General features: G+C 35.3%; 5 protein-coding genes across 5 annotated transcripts in view; all 5 read left to right on the top strand.

Annotated features, from left to right (window-relative positions):
* LOC136808804 (serine/threonine-protein kinase 11-interacting protein-like) overlaps positions 1-8,083 on the top strand; it is a 37,141-nt gene extending 29,058 nt beyond the window's left edge. The window contains exons 28-35 of the mRNA XM_067065348.1: positions 3,412-3,474; positions 4,053-4,142; positions 4,369-4,473; positions 5,009-5,132; positions 5,676-5,839; positions 6,306-6,356; positions 6,970-7,479; positions 7,709-8,083. Of these exons, the coding sequence (XP_066921449.1) occupies positions 3,412-3,474; positions 4,053-4,142; positions 4,369-4,473; positions 5,009-5,132; positions 5,676-5,839; positions 6,306-6,356; positions 6,970-7,140 (768 nt within the window). The 3' untranslated portion in view covers positions 7,141-7,479; positions 7,709-8,083. The remainder of the gene's footprint in view (positions 1-3,411; positions 3,475-4,052; positions 4,143-4,368; positions 4,474-5,008; positions 5,133-5,675; positions 5,840-6,305; positions 6,357-6,969; positions 7,480-7,708) is intronic.
* Positions 8,084-8,627: 544 nt separating this feature from the next.
* LOC136808803 (probable caffeoyl-CoA O-methyltransferase 1) lies at positions 8,628-9,760 on the top strand. Its single transcript, XM_067065347.1, has one exon. The coding sequence runs from the start codon at positions 8,661-8,663 to the stop codon at positions 9,462-9,464; it is 804 nt and encodes a 267-aa protein (XP_066921448.1). The 5' UTR covers positions 8,628-8,660; the 3' UTR covers positions 9,465-9,760.
* Positions 9,761-10,469: 709 nt separating this feature from the next.
* Positions 10,470-11,276, top strand: LOC136808765 (uncharacterized). The gene has a single exon (XM_067065303.1). The coding sequence runs from the start codon at positions 10,470-10,472 to the stop codon at positions 11,274-11,276; it is 807 nt and encodes a 268-aa protein (XP_066921404.1).
* Positions 11,277-12,340: 1,064 nt separating this feature from the next.
* On the top strand, positions 12,341-14,571 carry LOC136808802 (isopentenyl-diphosphate Delta-isomerase 1-like). The gene is made up of 2 exons (XM_067065345.1): positions 12,341-12,827; positions 13,706-14,571. Exons 1-2 carry the CDS (start codon positions 12,399-12,401, stop codon positions 14,030-14,032), a joined length of 756 nt encoding a protein of 251 aa, XP_066921446.1. The 5' UTR covers positions 12,341-12,398; the 3' UTR covers positions 14,033-14,571.
* A 798-nt stretch (positions 14,572-15,369) lies between these two features.
* LOC136808801 (uncharacterized) lies at positions 15,370-19,520 on the top strand. Its single transcript, XM_067065344.1, has 7 exons — positions 15,370-15,625; positions 16,499-16,591; positions 16,848-16,961; positions 17,614-17,730; positions 18,179-18,229; positions 18,682-18,830; positions 19,346-19,520. Exons 1-7 carry the CDS (start codon positions 15,556-15,558, stop codon positions 19,436-19,438), a joined length of 687 nt encoding a protein of 228 aa, XP_066921445.1. The 5' UTR covers positions 15,370-15,555; the 3' UTR covers positions 19,439-19,520.
* Positions 19,521-19,858: the final 338 nt, after the last annotated feature.

The raw sequence follows: 19,858 nt of genomic DNA, 5'->3' as shown, positions 1-19,858 counted from the left end.
AAACTACCGGCGAACCGTTTTCTATACAACTTCATAACTCGATCATTCAACACGAACACAATGCAAACAAAAACACCGCGAAAACTTCGCACGATATTATAAACTACGGAAGACGCTTGGTCAAATATGGACGTCCCTTCGTTGACCTGAACGAAACCAATACATTCAATGACACCAAGGCCTATCATCAACTTGCAAGCCATCCTGAAGACGTCTGTTTAAGTCTGGCTCGATTGCAACATTTTCCTCGTCTCTTGCTTGTCCCTATGAATCTTCAAAAACGTCTTGATTAATACGCACAGAGATAACAGATTCAATCCTGCGATCGGGAGAACGTAAAGTAATAAACGAGCCGATAGACCATCAGGTTTACATGAATTGACATATCCAGAACCAACCTTGCTCAACGCCAGAGCTGGAGTGACCACTAAGAGTGGGCCCATCAATGCCACACTTATATATTTCCCAAACAATTTCGTCTTATTGTTCACTTTCTTATCTTTAATACTAGTTAGCTTCGAATGAAAGCTGACAGCTATATCAAAGCATATGATGACCACCCATACTTGTGCAACCAAAATGACGTAATGTAACATAACACCGATTACATAACATGACGTAGCGTTAGCCAATAACATCAAAGCATCAGCTGTCAATAAGGAGATGCACATCCCTAAAATGTTATAACCATGTACGTTTTGTAGTTCTTCGAAATAACCATACGTGAATAATGTCACCGAATAACAGATGATACTTAGTGTGCTACCGCCGATGAAGATGTACAAGTTAGCCAAATGGTACTGGGTGTACTGTTTTGTTCTTTCCGTTGTCCTAGTAACGTTGGCTGAATTCATTAATAATCTTGAGGAGTTTTTTCCAAATTCAAAATGTTGTAAACCAGATTTATTGTAACATTGATTGGAGAAAATATCGAAGATTTGGTTGTCGGATGAACATTTGTTTTTGATTTTCAGGATCTTGCCATCGTAATCTCGTTTGAAAATGAATTTCTGTGAGTATTCAATCAGCATTGACCAATAAACTGGTTGACCACTTGATCCGCATCCTGTCCGGAGATTTGAGATCTTGACAGAATCGTTTTGTTCTCCCATTATGCATTTGTAACAATGGTAATTACGGTATGTTGGTCTTTCGTATCCTCCAAGAATGCCTTGATAAAGGGAGCATTTCTTTTTGAGGAGTTGATTTGAGCATTGTGCTTCCTTGTATGTTTGTTTCACACATTTAACATTCTTATGTTTGTTTGTCAAAGCGAATTCACATGCATTTAAAGCACTTAATGATATATTGTTCGTGTAGCCACACTGCGCTTCGATTGGTAGAGCTTGGTAGTCACGTGCACCGTTACATCTTGCGCATGCGCTGTTCCTGTAAATCTTTCCATCTTCATCGTGTACTGGCACGAAATTCAAGTACTTGTCTGTATTGGGCTGCTCGCAAAGCGGAACATCCATTCTGTGTTCTGATCTTATTGATTTTTTACATTTTGTAACCATGTAGTAACTCATTGTAGGGCTAACTTTACTGTGCTTTGTTGCGAGTTTTTGTCGAAGGGACAAAGGAACAAGATCTGTACATTTATAATCTTCCTTGTCTTGTTGGATTTTCTCAAAAAAATAGTCCAAGTACATTTCCAGCATGTTTCTCTCATCTACGGTGGCAATTAACGAGCTATTTTGTTGGAAACTTGTCCAGAATTTATCGATACAACAGGATCTGAATTTCGGACAATCCTTTTCGCATGAGCAACATCTAGATCTTGAGTCCATAGAACAGAGATGAGATCGTTTCGAAATGTCCTTGATTTTTGTGTTTGGATTGAGCCCCAAGAACTGGCTCAATGGAAATTCCTGAGGGATAACCTTGTTATTAGAGGAGAACTCCCGTGCCTTAACTGTTGTGAGAAAGCCAATAAGCAAGTAGCTGTGGATGTAACATCTTTCAAGCTTGAACATTGTCTGTGTCGGACGGATAATCTTACCACTAAGTATTTATTTGAATGATTTTGGATGTCGACGATTATCTCTCCAGCCTTCAATTCTTGCACAAAGTAATTACTTCATCCGTGTGTGTGTGTGAAAGTGGAAAGGTTATTTCCAACTGCCTTCTCTTACACTACTAACATATCACTGATCAAAAGTCTCTCCAGAGAACAACACAACTTTACTACACAGATTTGCAAATAATTTTGTGTAGCATTGCTCAACCTGATATGAAAAAGGGATAAAACAACAATCGAATACACGTTGTTTTTTTTATTAGAACAAAATATATAAGAACATCAGGCTTCGATGGCCAAAATGCTAAGAACAAGTTAAGAACATTTTAAGGCTTTGTGGAGTCAAACACCCGTTTTCTTAGGTAAATGGGTAAAACTGGTCACAAAATGTTGAAAATAAGAACATTTTGAGATCATTTTTAGGCTTGAAACCCAAAAAGTTAAGAACATCCCAAGGCTTCAAAAAATTTTGATGTTCGTATAAAAAAACGTGTACATATGGTATAAGCTGTATTTACCTAAACGATAATCAGCTATGCATACAAAAAACCCTCGAAATGATTACTTTTGAAACATAAAACTTTCCCGATGATGTAGAGGAAAATTGAACCCGTTAAAAAACGCTAATTTATGTGAAATTATCATACTATATGTAATGGTCTTATTGTTCGCTGTCCTTATTCTCGGTTTTGTAATAAGAAGAGTAGAGCTCCTTTGGAGTTTTAGAAGAATGTGACTGGCTGCAAATCCGGCATCGGAATATATCAGATACACATTGAAGAGTATTATTGTGCGTAACTCCTGGTAACTCAGCTTTTTACCTGAGTTTTTTAATTAGTTCGTTTATTTATACTTATGATTATTTCCTTCATGTCACATTGGCCAATCCTTAGACATTATTTAAGTTTTTAGCATTTACTCTCATTTCCCATAAATCGAAAAAAAAAAACACTTAAACCTATCCTATTCCCTCATTGAAAATGATATCTCCTTGTAAGCCCTGTAAGCAGTTTCATTTTTTTTATAAGAACATCCAAAAATGAGAACATCCAAAAAGCCTTCGGATGTTCTTAATTTTTTTTTGATTTTTAAGCCTCAAAATGTTCTTAACATGTTCTTATTTTCACCCTTTTTCGATCATTTTTGCCCATTTTTGCCCATTTTTATGAGAAACCTGGTGTTTTAAGAGTCTACAAAGCCTTAAAATGTTCTTAACTTGTTCTTAACATTTTGGCCATCGAAGCCTTATGTTCTTATATGGTTTGTTCTTATAAAAAAACGTGTATTCCAATATCCCTACGAATCGAACAAAATTGTTTGTCGTAAAAGTAAATCTATTTAATTCCTATGAAACTTTTTTTAAATACCTCTCTGTGTATTCTCATTTATAGGGCAAGCGATTACTTCGTCAAATCATGGACTACACTGTGCCACCTCTCTTGAAAAGTAAAAAGGTAATAGACCTTTTCATAAATTACGTCACGAACATCACTTGCCTCGTATTCGAACAATTACCATGGTGATTATGTCCCTTGAGACATAAAATGATTTTTTATGAATAGAAAGTAGTTTTAATAAAATCCGCTGGGAGTTAATCACCGTGGCAATAATTTCAAAACGAGGCAAGTGTTGTTCGTAACGTATTTATGAAAAGGTAATCGAATCGGTATCTCTTCATTTTTGGTTATACCATAAACTGTTTTGTATAAACTGATCGAATTTTAAAATTTTAAACTGAGGACCGTTCTTACACTTTTTTTTAAATTTTGAATAATTTTTTTTCAGCAAAAAATATATCAGTAATATTTACCTTGATTTTCGAATTTCTCATTCGTAAAATTAATTACGTGAATCATTTTTAAACGGAAGGACCAAAAATAGCCCGGGTGTTTGCCACTGTAGTTTTATTGATTAAATAAAAAATTAGTGGCCGGTTATCCGGTCTTTTTTTGGATACTTTCGCTTAAAATATTACTTATATCATGAATTTACAAGGGTTACTAAACACCACCAACATCTATTTTTCCCTTAGATGCGAATCAGAACACATCAACAATGCTTCATAGCCAAAGAGTTGGTGGATTGGCTTGTTTCAAGACATGAAGTTGATTCAAGAACAGAAGTAAATTCAGATTAAAAAATAGTTACATTTTTTTAACGCGGGTTTCAAGACATATAGATTGCATTTTAAGTCTTGTCTTTTTAGCTGCTTATAAAGATACCAACTTTGAAAGAAATTGCATCTCTGTTCCTGGTTTAAATAATACCTTATAACATGAATTTAAGTAGTCAAAGTTATTAATATTCGCAACATAAAAATAACCCAAGTTCTTTACTATTATTTTCAGGCATTGGAACTGAGTCAAAGCTTTCTCGATGATGGTGTAATACAAATTATCTCTAAGGACCAGAAGTTTAAAGATGATGAAGCTATTTATAAATTTACACCCGTGGTAGGTTAACCGCCTCGTCAAACGCCCTGTACGAGTTATCTAATATCTATTGTCAAGATTGGCATTTTTCTTAGTTTGATTGTTTGCCCCAGATTTCTGTAAAGCCCGAAGGGCTAGATAGAGTGCTTCAGCTGAAAAGTGTGTCGTGGTTAGGTAGGAAATCCTATCTAGGTCACGTGACATTAAAATAGAATATCAGCGCTTGACCAATCAAAAGCTTCGCGGAGTTTCGAAAACAATAGCAGCAATAATTTTTTACGATATCTATTTTTTTTTGCTTGGAAAAGCTTACAGTATGTCATCTAGCCCTTCGGGCATTACAGAAATCTGTTTCGAGTGCGCGCATTTGAAATCAATAATAAAATTTTGAGGTGACCCATTATGGGTTAATCGTGATATAATGCGTCACTCCAATGTTGAGAAAACATATTTGCTTTTGCATTGGCTTTAGACAAGAAAAGTTTTACCATTACATTATATTATTGTGTTGTTAGCTTTGAAACCACCAGATTTTCTCTCTTTCTTTCTCTTTCAGACGACAAGTGTATCCACTAGCTCTTTAGACAACATCAGCGTGGATACAATGAATCTAGAAGATGGAGAAATTGATGCCAATGTTCTAGTCTATTCGCTTGTCAAGTGTAGAGTACTGGAGAAAGGTTTGAATTCAACACGAGTTGAAATATTTTATGTTGACAATCAAACTTTTTTACACTTGGTGTTTTTTAAGTGAAATTCTTTAACTACAGAGTGGAACGCATTATGTATCTGACATGAGAAAAGTGTCTAATGGGAGTGCTTATAGCGAGGTTTTCAGTGCAAGTAAAGAGAAATATAATTTCTATGCCACTAATCGTTTCGTAAGTAGCACAATTTTTGTTTGACCAGATTTCTGTGCCCACCCTGTAATCTTTTTTGACATTTTTTTAACAAAAAGATTTTTGACGAATTTTATTTTTGTAAATATGAAACCTTTTAGTGGCTTGAAAGTCAAATTTGAAATTCCCTGTTACTGGGAAAGTTAGCTTCCATTTTTTTCATGCCAACACTACTTTTTTTATATTTTAACTTGTCTCAAGTAGAATTATCTTTCAATTGATATCTTTTAGACACACAATTTTGGGATAAACTAACATTTTATGCGACTTGAGAAAAATTGTCTGGGAAGGAGACAAATTAATTCTATACTTTCATCTTTTCAGAAACCAAATTACAACATTCAACCATCGTTTTGACCAACTCACATATCGCTTTATTGAAAGAGTGTCATCAATGGCCCTTATCCAAGTTCCAACCCATTCCCAATCAATTACCATCACAATTCGATGTCAAACAGCTCAACAAAATCACCAATATTGTTTCTTTAGTAAGTAAATCATTATTTGATTGAAGTCATCTAAACGTTTTTTTTTATTAGAACAAACTATATAAGAACATAAAGGCATCGATGGCCAAAATAATAAGAACAAGTTAACAACATCTTAAGGCTTTGTGGAATCTAAAACACCCCATTTCTTACAAAAATGGGTAAAAAAGCTCAAAAAATAGGTATAACAAGAATATGTTAAGAACATTTTTAGGCTTAAAGCCGGAAAATGTGAAGAACAACCGAAGGTTTCAAAATTTTTAGATGTTCTTATAAAAATAATGTCCGTCCCAAAAATTGCCTTTTTTCTCACTAGTGGTATTCATATTTTTCGCGCAATTTCATATATGTCATTAATTTCTGAAAATATGAAAGGTTTTCACAGAATTCACAGTTAGACATTCGATGAAGTGATCTTGAGTAACATAAAGACCATTCTCCAGATTTAAATTTCTTTTTTTTCCAGGAATTTTATGATGACGAGCCTCTGTACGCAAGACTATCTTTGGTTTTGGAGGTATGCATAAATTAACTAATACTTGTTTTCCGCCCTTGGGGGGGGGGGGGGTGCTTAGGCAAATGGAGGGTATGTACCGCCCTTAAGGGTACCTTTGTTGGATTTCCAAAGCCTCGCTAAGGGTCGGAAAAATCAAGTTTCAGTCCCACTAAGGGTCGGAAAAATAGGAAAGTTTCAACTTTAAACAAGAAAGAAAATTTTCCTTTATTTTCTCCTTGTTAGTCCCGCTAAGGGTCCAAGGGTCGAAGGTCGGGCGGCACCCTCCCGCTATCAGCTCGCAAACCTAGTACACCCCCCCCCCCCCCGGGGAGCGAGTGAAATATTTCTTATATTGTACTCGCAACTGTCCGATAACTCGTTTATCGGTAACCCAAAAAATGCACTTTTTGTTTTGAAAAAAAACACAGGGCACTTTTGTAGCAAAGTGACGTTAGATTGCTGCTACCGCTACAATGCAACAACGTCTTTTCGTCAATTTATATTTCGTACATGTAAAATACAAAATATATTGTACTCTTTTTAACCAATCAGATTGCAGATATTTTTTGGATCACTAATTAAATTGTTTAAATTTGAAAAAAAAACTTATTGAACTCATTGAATCTATTATCAGGACACTGGTGACGAGGAAACAAGCTGGCTTATCCAATCACAATCCAAAGAAGAGTTACAAAAGTTAACCAATGCTATTTGCAAGATTTGGGAAGATTTGTATGCCATAGAATTGACTGTTTCCACTCAACAAACTGTTTTACCTATCCTCGAGTCCTACATTTTGGTTTGACATAATGTTAGTTCTGGCTACATTAAAGATTTTTTGGTTGTTGTCCTAATCGCGCCATCTCACAACGCTGCTGATATGTGTCTTTGTCTATACTTTGGAAGCCTAATTTATTTCGTAGATTTAGTGTTTTAGTTTAGAGGTTAGGTTATAGAAGCATAAAGTTTTAAAGAAAATCCGTTTTAGGAGATGAATATACTACGAAGAGGCCATATTTTTAGTACTGTTTGTAATAAAGATGAACTGTTTTTGACGTATTGACATAATTGTGATATTTCTACGATTTTAGTTGCAAATTTTTCTCAACTCTAATCTGAATTTATTTCTGGGGTTTAAAGACCGGTATCCACTTTCGCGCGAAATGGGCGACAGTTTTTTCTTAATCTTTTTTGCCTTAAAAAAAATTACGTCATAAAAGAGTTTCGCGCGAAAAAAAAAATGTTGATGGAAGTTCAACTTTTTTCAACCGTTACGTCAATTTTGACCAATGGAATTGCTTCATTTTTCAACCGACCACAATGGCCTTACAAAAACGTTAAAAAGTTTTCGCTCATTTCGCGCAAAAGTGGAGACCGGCCTTAAAGGATCAGTTCGAATATGTCAAAATGGAATTTTATCTCAAAAATGAACGATTGAAATTAAGAGCATTATCGAATCCCCAAATTGAAGTATTAAAATCTTTTACTGGTTCAAAATCACCAGACAACTGCATATGTACTTTTTTTGTTTGAATTTTTTTTTTCTCGCCTCGTTTATATTCGTGTATTAACTTAATTTATCTCATGTAATTAGTATTGTTATAAAAGAATGGCAATTTATTGAATTATTATCATAATATAACTTTAAAGAATTATGCCTACTCATTTTTTATACAATCTGCAATTAGTTAATATCTCAATTAATTTTTATATGTTTAAAGTTAGAATACATTAACCTAGAAAACGTGGCCTATCCCTTAATTTTGTTCAAATAACAAAGTGAGCTTTATTGAGCTTTTCTAGAAATAGTCCGTGCCCCCTGTTGAGGATATCGGATATCCAGGGGGTTAACGATTTTTGTTCAAAAGTGGATATCCAGGGGGTTAAATTTTTTCTGGAAAAGCCCATTTCAGATTGATCTATGTCGGAGCTAGTTTTTCCAAACCTACCTCCATTTGGTAGATCCTCGAAAACACTATTGTGTTCATGTAGTACTTAACTTATTGCATGTACTTTCAAATGCTCCGTTTTTGAAAAGTGTTTGAATGTATTTCGTCATCTTTTATTGCAGAACCACAACATGACCTTTATGATGAAATTATGATGAGATTTTTTGCCTTCATTGCACTGCTCTTTCAATCTTATGGCTATTTTCTAGAAAGCATATTTAGCCCCCTTTACTGTTCAATATGTTCATTATTGTGAAAATATTTCAATCGATGGAAGATTTTTTGCTTGGATTAATTTATTATCCCTTTAACAGTTTTTACTCACTTATACATTCCTTATATTTTAGAGACAAAAACACAAACATAAAAACAAAAAATGTCTTCTTTACTCAACAAAGAGCTTGGTATCGCCGCTGGCATTGCTGTGACGTCATTTGTTGCCGGTAATTTGGCTGTCCGGTATATGTCCGCAACTCCGACCCCTCCAAAGGAACCTGTAAATCAGGGAATTGATTTGAAAAATTCGAGGGTAGCGGACAAATACGTAAAAGAAAATTCGTTGAGAGAGCCTGCTGTTTTGAAAGAATTGCGTGAGCATACTATAAAAAACGTTGAAGATTATGATATGGTATCTGATCCATGCCAAATTCAATTTTTCCGACTTTTGTTGAATATGTTAGATGCGAAGAAATGCATTGAAGTTGGTACCTATACTGGGTATAATGTCTTGAGCACCGCCCTTACCATTCCAAGTGATGGCGTTATTTACGCCCTGGATATTAACGAGGATTATGTTAAGGAAGGGTATCCCTTTTTCGAGAAAGCTGGCGTCAAAGATAAAATTGTGGTCAAGATTGGGCCGGCTGTGGAATCTTTGGATGAGTTGATCTCTAAGGGAGAAACGGAGACCTTCGATTTCATTTATGTGGATGCTGACAAAACCTCTTATGAAAAGTATCTAGATCGTGCTATGCTATTGCTTAGATGCGGTGGCATTTTAGCTTTTGATAATATGTTGCAAGCGGGTCGAGTGGCCGATTTGACACAAGAAATGACGCCTGAGCGACGCCATAGAGCTGAATATATTCACAAGCTAAATCAGAAATTGAAATTAGATAAACGTTTTCAATTGTCTTTCTTAAACATCGCTGATGGACTTACTCTTTGCCGAAAACTTTGAGTGTTTTTGAAGGAGCTGGTGTTAAATCTGAATTTTGGACGAGATTCTTGGTGAGGATGTGTACAAATTTTGGACGAGATTACACGGTATCTTTTTTTACATTTAATGCAGTATATTCAGTGACTCAACAAAGACATTCCAAGAAACTAAACAATATGACTACTGTAAGTGAATGAAATTTTTATGCTAGGCTTTTTTAATGTAATCGGGCTATAGCGTTTTCTTTTTTTTAATTTTATAAACTTTTTTAGTATTTTTAATTTATTTTGCATAACAATTTTTTTGACTTGACCTGACACTTTTTCATAGACTTTATCAACCCTTTCATGCCGCCGCTTTCCAATTCTGAGTTTTCGCCTATTGATGACGTCAATAACGATAAAGCGTGTAGAAACTGCTGAATATGCTTCTAAATAACAAATTTTGACTGGAATTTGCATAAAAATGTCTTATTTTCGTTTGGTAATTCAATTGTTTCAAAATGTCCTCTTGAAGTTAATAGTTTTCGCGAAATTTTACATATTATAATTTACTCTTACAAGTTGATCCACCGCGCTAAAATCTTTTTTTTCATCTTTAATAGGTTGATTGCAATATTTAGAAAATTATTAGATATTTATACCCTTTTTATACAGTATTTTTCCATTCAACGACTACAAAGTATTATTAAATTGTAATTTAGATTGCTGAGAAGGAGCTTTAAGATGTTTTGGATTTTTCTCACCGGTGCTAAATTTGTTCACCCGATTTTACGTTAGTAACTAAACTTTTGAACTTAACGAAAAACAACTAAGTTTTATTTTAAAATTGCGCAAAAGCTTTTCGATTAAATCATCGCTTGTAGCATCGAAGATTTTTTTTTATCGAAAAGCTTTTGCTCAATTTTGAAATAAAACTTCGTTGTTTTTCTTTAAATTTAACTTTTGGAATGGCAAAATTTCAAAGTAACTCAATTTTTGTTTCCTTTCATTTTAGAGACAAAAACACAAACACAAAAACATAAAAATGTCTTCTTTACTCAACAAAGAGCTTGGTATCGCCGCTGGCATTGCTGTGACGTCATTTGTTGCCGGTAATTTGGCTGCCCGGTATATGTCCGCAACTCCTACCCCTCCAAAGGAACAACAATCTGCAAAGCAAGATAATTTGAAGAAATCGCGGACAGCGGACGAATATGTAGAAGAAAATTCGTTGAGAGAGCCTGCTGTTTTAAAAGAATTGCGTGAGTATACTTTCAAGAATGTCCCAATGGCTAAGATGGTGTCTGATCCATGTCAAATTCAATTTTTCCGACTTTTGTTGAATATGTTAGATGCGAAGAAATGCATTGAAGTTGGTACCTATACTGGGTATAATGTCTTGAGCACCGCCCTTACCATTCCAAGTGATGGCGTTATTTACGCCCTGGATGTTAACGAGGATTATGTTAAGGAAGGGTATCCCTTTTTCGAGAAAGCAGGCGTCAAAGATAAAATTGTGGTCAAGATTGGGCCGGCTGTGGAATCTTTGGATGAGTTGATCTCTAAGGGAGAAACGGAGACCTTCGATTTCATTTATGTGGATGCTGATAAAATTTCATATGAAAAGTATTTAGATCGTGCCATACTGCTGTTGAAAAGCGGTGGCATTTTAGCTTTTGATAATATGTTGCAAGGTGGCTTAGTGTTAGATTTGACACAAGAAATGACGCCTGAGCAACGCCATTCAGCCGAATTTCTCTACAAGTTAAATCAGAAACTTAAATTAGATAACCGTTTTCAATTGTCTTTCTTAAACATCGCTGATGGAGTTACTCTTTGCCGAAAGCTTTGAGCTTTGAAAGGAGCTGATAACATTTAGGGAAATATTTTTGGAGAAAATGGATAATGGTTACTTTACAGACAATTAAAGGAAGGATCATTTAAGACACGCTCATATTCGGCTAAGAAGTTATTTAGCACCTTGAAAATGGACATATTTTCTCAAACCATGTAAAGCTTTGGATGGATTTTGATAATTTTAGGATATTTGATTTGAAACAATTACTACCCACATTGACGGATATTTAAAACTTAGAACTTTTATAACAATTTTACAGCACTTTTATATTTAGTTTTTGGGACCTTTTTGACTCATACCAGGGAAAATTTTTTTTCATAATTTTGCACAGCTTACAATAAATATAATTGACAATTAATAATATAGATTGCCTTTTGTTTAAAAGGCTACAATCAGTGCCATAACATATTGGCACTTTTCGAAAATTGAAGTTCGAGCGAAATGTCAATTTCGGGCTTTCAACTTGATTTCATCGATTATTTCGATCTGGAAGGTATTTATTGGTTTCTAGGCTATATTTCAAGCCCTACTGGACCATTTTTGAACTTTTGGATCTTAAGTCTTAAGTCTAGCGTTAAAACTCAGAGTGAAAACTTTACCCTTCCAACCTAATTTAGAGCGCTTCCAAATTGTTTGTGGTTATAAAATTTCTTGGGGAATTTCCCTTTTGTGCCAAGTATTTTGGCACTGATTGCAGGTTTTATTTTTAAATGATGGCGTTATTTACACCCTGGATATCTGGATTGTGTGAGAAAGGGATTTAGTAGCGAGTCTTATGGGTGGGGTGAGAGAAGAGGGGTATTGACAGGGTATGCTTAGTGCGGCTCGAAAATCGACCCTATTATATGTTGGAGTCATTCTTTAGGGTCCTACAACTGAAAGTTTTTGCTTGTCTTCAACTTTTGATTTTTCAATTAGTTTTTGGTAGGAGAAATTACAGACCGGAATTTCTCGTATAAGTGAGTTGAAAAAAGGGGGAAACCTAACCTTATCTCGTATTTAACTCTTTTACGTGAAATTCGAATTCACTGATATGTTTCTTTTATTTACTATCGTTTAGATCTTATAAATACAAAGCAAATAAAAATTAACAAGATATAGAAAAAGGAAATCGATATGTTACTGCAATCCTTCTTTCCAAGGATGCATGCTAGATCACCAATCAAAAGGCTTATGTCAACCTTTCTCAATCAAAACGTTAGCCAGCAACAAATCCAACAACTCAACGATCAAATCCCTCATGTCAATTCATCAGATGAAGTCATTGGCCCTGTCAGTAAAAAAGACAGCCATGTGCGACCTCAAGGCGCCGAAGGGACTGGTCTTCTACATAGAGCTTTCAGTGTGTTTTTATTCAACTCTGAGCGACAGTTATTACTGCAACAAAGGTCATCGTCCAAAATCACGTTTCCAGATTATCTAACAAACACTTGCTGTAGTCACCCACGTTTTAACGATGACGAGCTCAATGAAAAATACAACGTGGGCATCAAAATAGCGGCGCAACGGAGATTGAAATTCGAACTAGGAATTACTAAGGATCAGGTACTTCTTTTAGTTTCTTTGAAAAAAAAAGAGCGTTAAAGCCCACTCGCTCGTTTTTGCTACAATGTGCAGACACGACGCAACGGTACGGCAGGTACGACTGCCGCTGTACCCGATTTTCACAAAAAAAAACTGAAATTTTCCTCTTCGTTGGTAAAATCGCTATAAGATAGCTTAATTTTCCTCATTCGTCTTGCCTGATGTGAAAATCATCTCAGCGAAATTAGACTTCCATTGAGAGTAGTTTACACATAGTAGCAAAAAACGCTTAAAGCGAATGTACTTTACTCAATACACCTTTTCGACCGTAGCTGCCAATTGCCGCGCGGGCACTTTTTTGTCTGTTTTACCACCCTAAAACCATCCCAGACTTTTTTTCGCACCTGGATAGACAATAGAAAAAGGTGTAAAAATAGGTTTGGATCGAGTTTATGGGGATAAGTAAATAATTAAGTGGCGCGCACCTGGCCGCACGACTACGGCCGAAAAGCGTGTATTTCATAATATTTATTCTTGACCGAATAAGGCAACTTTGTTCTTATCTTCTTTTTTTCGAATTCAATTCTATACAGCCATTTGAAATTACGCTCATAAATTATTTCAACAGATTTAGGCCAATAATTGGTTTCTAATTATCATTTTGGGCACTGTTGACATTCGGCTTAACGAACACTTTAAAATTGAGATTTCTTTTAAACAATAGAATTGACCTTCGAAAGCAAATAATTTAGCCTTAGGTTTGTTGGGGCACACTACGCTCTTGTACATACCAAGGAAGCCTTAAAATGTTCGTAACTTGTCCTGAATATTTGGCCATAGAAGCCTTATGTTCTTATATAGTTTGTTCTTATAAAAAACGTGTATTTGATCATAATCAGGTACCGTTGGAATCATTCACACATTTAACACGTATTCACTATAGCGGAAATTCAGACGAGAATTGGTGTGAACATGAAATAGATCACGTCCTCATCTGTCAAAAAGACGTCCATTTAGAACCTAATCTTGATGAGGTTCAAAAATGTTACTATGTGACTCAGGATGAACTCGAAACGTTGTTACGCACTGCCGATGACGCTGGCATACTTTTAACACCTTGGTTTCGGTATATCTCAAATACATTCTTGTTTCAATGGTGGAACAACTTGGATGATTTGTCTTCTTTTAAAGATGATGTGATACACAGGGCTGGCCATCAACCTTGAACTCCGAATGTCTGGTTTTCAACATTGGTAGAATTCGTTCCCGAAGCACTGCGTCAGTGATAGCTGTACTATCGGCGCACGGCGCACAAGATTACCAATTTGATACCAATACTGCCAATCAATAGGAGTGGATTGAATGAAAATGGAAATAGAAAGTTTGATTGTTTTTGATCGAGTCTGCTAAATTGCGTGGATTGCGTATTTTGACCCACGCACCCACGCAAAAATATTGACCCACGAACCGACGCACTCACGTAACCTACGCACGCACGCACGCACGCAATTTAGCAGACTCTTTTTGATCAGCTTCCATGATAAGACTTGCTTTTCCGGAAATTGTAGTCACGGGTCTTTGAGTTGGTTTTATGTGTTAAGACATTGGGCGAGAAACTATACGTCACTTTGGGATATCAAGCATTGACCAAAAACCCTTGTACTTGTTACAATATATTGGATAGAAAAATTCAGAGAGTACTTATTACAAAAAACACACGCAATTTTTATTCTAATAAATTCTGGTACTGATGATTGGTGCCTGAGCACCATGAAACTTAGCCTGGATATCCAGGCTGTAAACTATTTCACAGTCTACTTTTTGATATTTTATGTTCTGGTTTACAGCCTGGTCTCCCTAGAGCGATTTGCATTCTCTTTAAGAGAATGCAGTCCGCTTGCTTGCGCTCACTTCGTTAAAACCGTAAGGGCCAATCTACACAGCGTTGAGCAATTCTAAAGCAAAAATAGGATAGTCCTCCAGTTGCTAGTGAAGATGAGGCTTTCTGCTACATGAAAACATGAAAAAGAAGAAAACAGAGGCAAGTTCATTTTCCAAGAAAACATGGTTGGTCATGATAATGCATGCAAACTTTTTTATGGACTTTGGTGTAATCTTTGGATGTTTTAGATAGTTTTAGATCTTGTAAGATTGCTTTTTATTAATTTCTGTTTTGCTGCCCTGGGTTGGCTAGGAAACATGGGTTAGCACTTTCATTCTCTAGGGAGACCAAGCTCTATAATTTAAGAACTTTGTATGTTGAGGTAAATTTTGTTTTTTCTTAAATTTTGAGCTTGGATATCCAGGCTACATGAAACTCTGAGTTTGAAACATAGATATTGTGTCAATTCTTTATTATATATTTTATTCTAATAAATTCAAAAGAGATTATTTATTAAGATTAATTTATTAAAACATACTCGATTTGACCTTCTCGGAGAAATCCTTTTGAAGGATATTTGTGAGAGATCCCCACCTAGCGTGTCTTTCGTTATCGATGATTTTTCTGACTTGAGCTGACTTCTTCTCATTCTCATTCATTCATTTCATTTCATTTCTTCATCTAGCTAAAGATAACAAAGAACAAAAAAAACAACCTTGAAAAAATTAAATAATAGAATACCAACCAAAGATAGAACTTCAACTTGTCGACGAAAGACAGATCCACCAAACCTTAGAAATACTGTCGGCAGAATTTCAACATACGGGGAAGCAGACACTTAACCACAATTGTTGGTTACTTCGTTGTATGATGTTGAATTATGTGGTGACAGAAGGAATCACTGTTGGAAGATTGCTCAGACTCTCCACTGCTGCAGGTAATGAATCAAACGTCTTTTATGTTTATTCTCATTTGCAATTGAATGAAAGCAGTACACGTTTTTTTTATAAGAACACCCAAAATATTTGAAGCCTTCGGATATTCTTAACTCTTTGAGTCAACAAAGCCTAAAAATGTTCTAAACATGTTCTTATTTTGACCATTTTCTTAAGAAATATGGTGTTTTTGAGTCCACAAAGCCTCCTTAAAATTTTCTTAACTTTTTGGGCAGCGAAGCCTTATGATCTTATATAGTTTGTTCTTATAAAAAAAACGTGTATTGTAATCTCTGTATACGTATTCTTGGATATTTTACTCTTACTGAGTTTATGTGTGATTTTTAAATTCTTTCTTAATTCAACAAAGACAGCTGAAACATTTTATAAAGCAAAGTTGATGACTTTGATAAACCTTTCCCTTCTTTGTCTAATCCATCCTATAATTTTATTTGGTCAAGTTTGCCAGTATTTATAGTATATTATATGTAACCGTTCATGAATATATACAGCTTGTGATGATAACTTTCCAAAAAGGATTGTACTGCTCTGAAACACGCACGCACAAGCGAGTATATGTATATGTATTTTTCTGCGATGGAGACGTCTAGCTTCTGGTTTGCCTAGATCCTGACCAACTGAGGACGATGGTAAACCAGGACTATTACCGTCATCGAATTTGGGTTATTCCAAATCGCTTCAGTCACTCTGCCTTCCTCAAAAGTGCAAATACATAAACTCGATACAAATTGTGAAGAGCGTGAAACTTTAAGTACTGATAAAGACATACTCTGTTTCTCATTAAGGTAAACATCCGCGTGAGTTAAAAACTTAAAAATGCTGATGATTTTCAAAAGATATTATTTTTTTTGCAGCGGTGACAGGGTACGCGACTGGAGAATGTTACCGTAATGTGAAAGCACATCCAGGCGTTGGAAAATCTATACTCGGTTATTCTATCGTTGGAGGTAGGTTATTCTATTTTGATTGCTTCCACATTGATGAAATCTTTTTATTCATTTCTTCGATAGTGACCAGATGTAATCCGCCGACTCCCGGAGAAATAAATCTCCCAGATGGTCACAACGTCACAAATCCCCAAATGTTCAACCCCGTTTCTCCCCATTGAGAATATATTCAAAGATTTTTAGAATTTGAGATACAAATTCATGTCTCAACTCGCGTCCTTGATCATCAATAAACCAATAAACTATCACTTTTCAGGTACGGTTGGAAGTTTATTCGGCGTTGCCTTAGGACTTCGCGCCAAAAAAAGTGTCATCCCTTTTGTACTTTCGCAAGGCATGTATGGATCACTTGTTACTGCCTGCTATTGTAGTAAGTATCAACTTAGAAAATGTTGAACTCTTGTGAATTGAAAATACCAAGAAAGCTGTCAGTTTGTCATTCAAGATAAGTAAATCTTGTGTAAGTTTAAATTTCTTATTTGTGACAGAAATTGACATTTTCAGTGCCATTTTCAATGATTTCGGCTGATTCGCAAAATTAAATTCATGCGAAATATTAGAAAAGGCTGTTCGGAGAATTTCGCGATATTTTTGTGTTTTTTTAATCTCTCGAATATTAGCCCGCTTAAAGATTTTAGTTTTGCTTCAACAAGAGTAAACCACTCATTTAATTTCCAAGATTCCAATTAACGGGGGGGGGGGGTGGAAAACTTTCGAGATTTGAATAAATGTCGGGGGGGCTTGAAAATTGTACTTCTGTAGACCCAAAAATAAGGTAAGTATAGGCTAAAAGCAGGCTATTTAAAGCAAAATAAGGGTCCTTCATTTTGACAGCTGAAAATATTCTTAAAAATAAATAAGCGGGGGGTCCTAAGAAGAAAAATTAACAATCGGGCGGGGGGCGTTTATTTGGAACCTAAGAGTACCTCTCTATCTTTCTCCTAAGCTTCAACGCATACAGTGTTCCCGTGGGCGCTAGTAAAGAACTCCAGCGCATTTTTTCTTTTCAACCTTCTATTTAGACGTTCATTCATGGCTGAAACATAAGCAATTGAAGCTCAAAGAAAAACCTATTCAAGATGTCACAGTCAGCGTGCTGTCCGGTGCTTTTACCGGTGGAGTTGTCGGACTAATACCTGGTAACTACCTTCTTAATCTTTTATAACAAGCGGTGAATATATTCTATACAGAAATTACCTTTGAAATGAGGGATGCTTTTAAAAATACTCTTGCAGCTCTTGTCATGGCAAAGAAAAGAAAATGATTTTTTCTGTAATTTAAAAATAAATATATCTCTCGTAAAAATATTTAAGCTTCGGGTCTAAAGAATAACTAGTTGGAGTAAGGAAAACGATTTAAGTTAATTTCATACTCAAAGTTTCATGCCATCCAAGATGGCAATCTTCTGTGAAATCTTGCATATAACAATGGAAACGTTAATCAAAGACTCTTTTATAACCTTATTTGGTTACACAAAGATAATCTGTGCATCCACTCATTGCGAAATGTTTCCTTGTTCAAGTATCTTTTCCTTTTTCGACCCCATGTGGGCTAATCGGATCTTCAATATTTTTCTCTTTTTTGTAGGTCTTCGCATCCTTCCCGTCATTTCTTTCGGCACATGTTTCGGATTTTTCGGTAAGCAGTTCTTACAACAGTTCCTGGCCCTTTTTTCATCCTGGACTGTAGTTGACTCTCACTGATTCGAACTCGAACGGAGGTATCTTCTTTGTTCGCATTTTAGAGAGATTCGAATTTATAGGGAGCTTTTTAAGAAGGTTTCTCCTTGATGGGGACTGAAAACAAGTTCGAATTAAAGGAAGATTATTATTATAAAAGTTCGAATAAACGAGAGTTTACTGTATGTATAATATAGGTAAGTTTTAAAAAATCGTCTTATCAATTATGAATACATATAATACATAACTATTTCGAATCTTAAAGTTTTGACTTGCTCAACCGTGAAATGTAATCCCTTTTGAATATGGTGAGGTCTTAGGTTTTGCTTAAGTAAAGTCCTGTAATTTTGAAATGAATTTAAACTTTCTTACTGAGCAAAATATTTCTACATTTTAATGACTTGTTTTTAGGACATTACATTTACAGCGGAATCCGTATAATCCGGTTAGAATTCTTAATCCAGCAAAATTATACCGATTTGGTTGAGCGAGTCAAAGAATCGGAAGCTTGGATGGATGATCAAGAACGAACCAACCCCTATTACGCTGGCCCTATCACGGTAAGAGACGTTTTTATGAGCTTTATGATTTATCCTAGGAGGCATATAATAATGCCAATAGATCTTATCGGAGTTTTTGATTTTTCTAAAAAAGCGATGCATTGTGGGATTGTTTCAGGAATATTACAATAGAATTCCCTTGAGGAATTCTTAAGAGATTTCTATTGTAATACTCCCGAAACAATCGCTTTTTTAGAAAAATCAAAAACTCTGATAAGATCTATTTGGAAGAATCGTACTCTTGGGTAGCTTATAGACAACTGTTGGATAGTGCAGTGGTTAAGAATGTTCAGATAGTTGGAATAGGGATTCGAATTGAAATTTTCAGAGAAGAAAATTCTGGAAGAAGGAGAGAGTAAAATAAAAGTTTCGAGCAAATGAAAATTTTGAAATGAAATGATTGTATTCTGTTAGGAAACATTAATCAGATCCTTCAGTTATGTATTATCCTAATGTTATATTACGTCGGCATAACGACATAACGATTTTGACTGAAAAATACGCTTTTTTTTCAGCCCAAACCATATATACTGGAGTGGCTTGGAAGTTTATGGGGAGACTTTGGACAAAACACGGAAGAAAAACGAAGGAGGTTTGAGAGTGAATGAATGCATGAGAACGAATGAATGAATTAGAGAAAGAAATTATTGATGAAGGAGGCGATTTGGTGAGTCATCATCCCTTTATTTGCAATTAAAGGACATTCTAACTGAGAACGAACAAACGGAATGTGTACATTGAGAATTCGGAAAACAGTAGAATTGTTTGAAAATAAAATATATGCTGTGATGAACAACATGAATGATAATTTCTAAATTTATTGGAGGACAATTGTACATAAATATAACACCAAAAATATTGAAACATTTTGAAAATTGAATCCCCGAGACTTTCTTGGTTTTAATCCTGGCGAAATTGTCCCTATTGGTTGAACGACAATAAGACAATTTCACTTGGGTATTCGTTAATTTTTGCTGCATTTAAGAAGTAGCACTGATCAATTAATTAATTTGCTAAGTCCCACGTAC

The sequence above is a fragment of the Clytia hemisphaerica genome, unplaced genomic scaffold, assembly GCF_902728285.1.
Source record: "Clytia hemisphaerica strain Z4C2 unplaced genomic scaffold, Clytia hemisphaerica genome assembly, whole genome shotgun sequence".
Taxonomy (NCBI): domain Eukaryota; kingdom Metazoa; phylum Cnidaria; class Hydrozoa; order Leptothecata; family Clytiidae; genus Clytia; species Clytia hemisphaerica.
This window is presented reverse-complemented; position numbering and strand designations above follow the sequence as displayed.

Excerpts from the sequence above, each read along its gene's own strand:
- LOC136808802 (XM_067065345.1), top strand. The coding sequence starts at position 12,399 with ATGTTACTGCAATCCTTCTTTCCAAGGATGCATGCTAGATCACCAATC. Across the intron at positions 12,828-13,705 it reads TAGGAATTACTAAGGATCAG|GTACCGTTGGAATCATTCAC; the intron begins GTACTTCTTTTA and ends GATCATAATCAG.
- LOC136808803 (XM_067065347.1), top strand. The coding sequence starts at position 8,661 with ATGTCTTCTTTACTCAACAAAGAGCTTGGTATCGCCGCTGGCATTGCT.
- LOC136808801 (XM_067065344.1), top strand. The coding sequence starts at position 15,556 with ATGATGTTGAATTATGTGGTGACAGAAGGAATCACTGTTGGAAGATTG. Across the intron at positions 16,962-17,613 it reads TGTTACTGCCTGCTATTGTA|ACGTTCATTCATGGCTGAAA; the intron begins GTAAGTATCAAC and ends CCTTCTATTTAG. Across the intron at positions 17,731-18,178 it reads AGTTGTCGGACTAATACCTG|GTCTTCGCATCCTTCCCGTC; the intron begins GTAACTACCTTC and ends TCTTTTTTGTAG.
- LOC136808765 (XM_067065303.1), top strand. The coding sequence starts at position 10,470 with ATGTCTTCTTTACTCAACAAAGAGCTTGGTATCGCCGCTGGCATTGCT.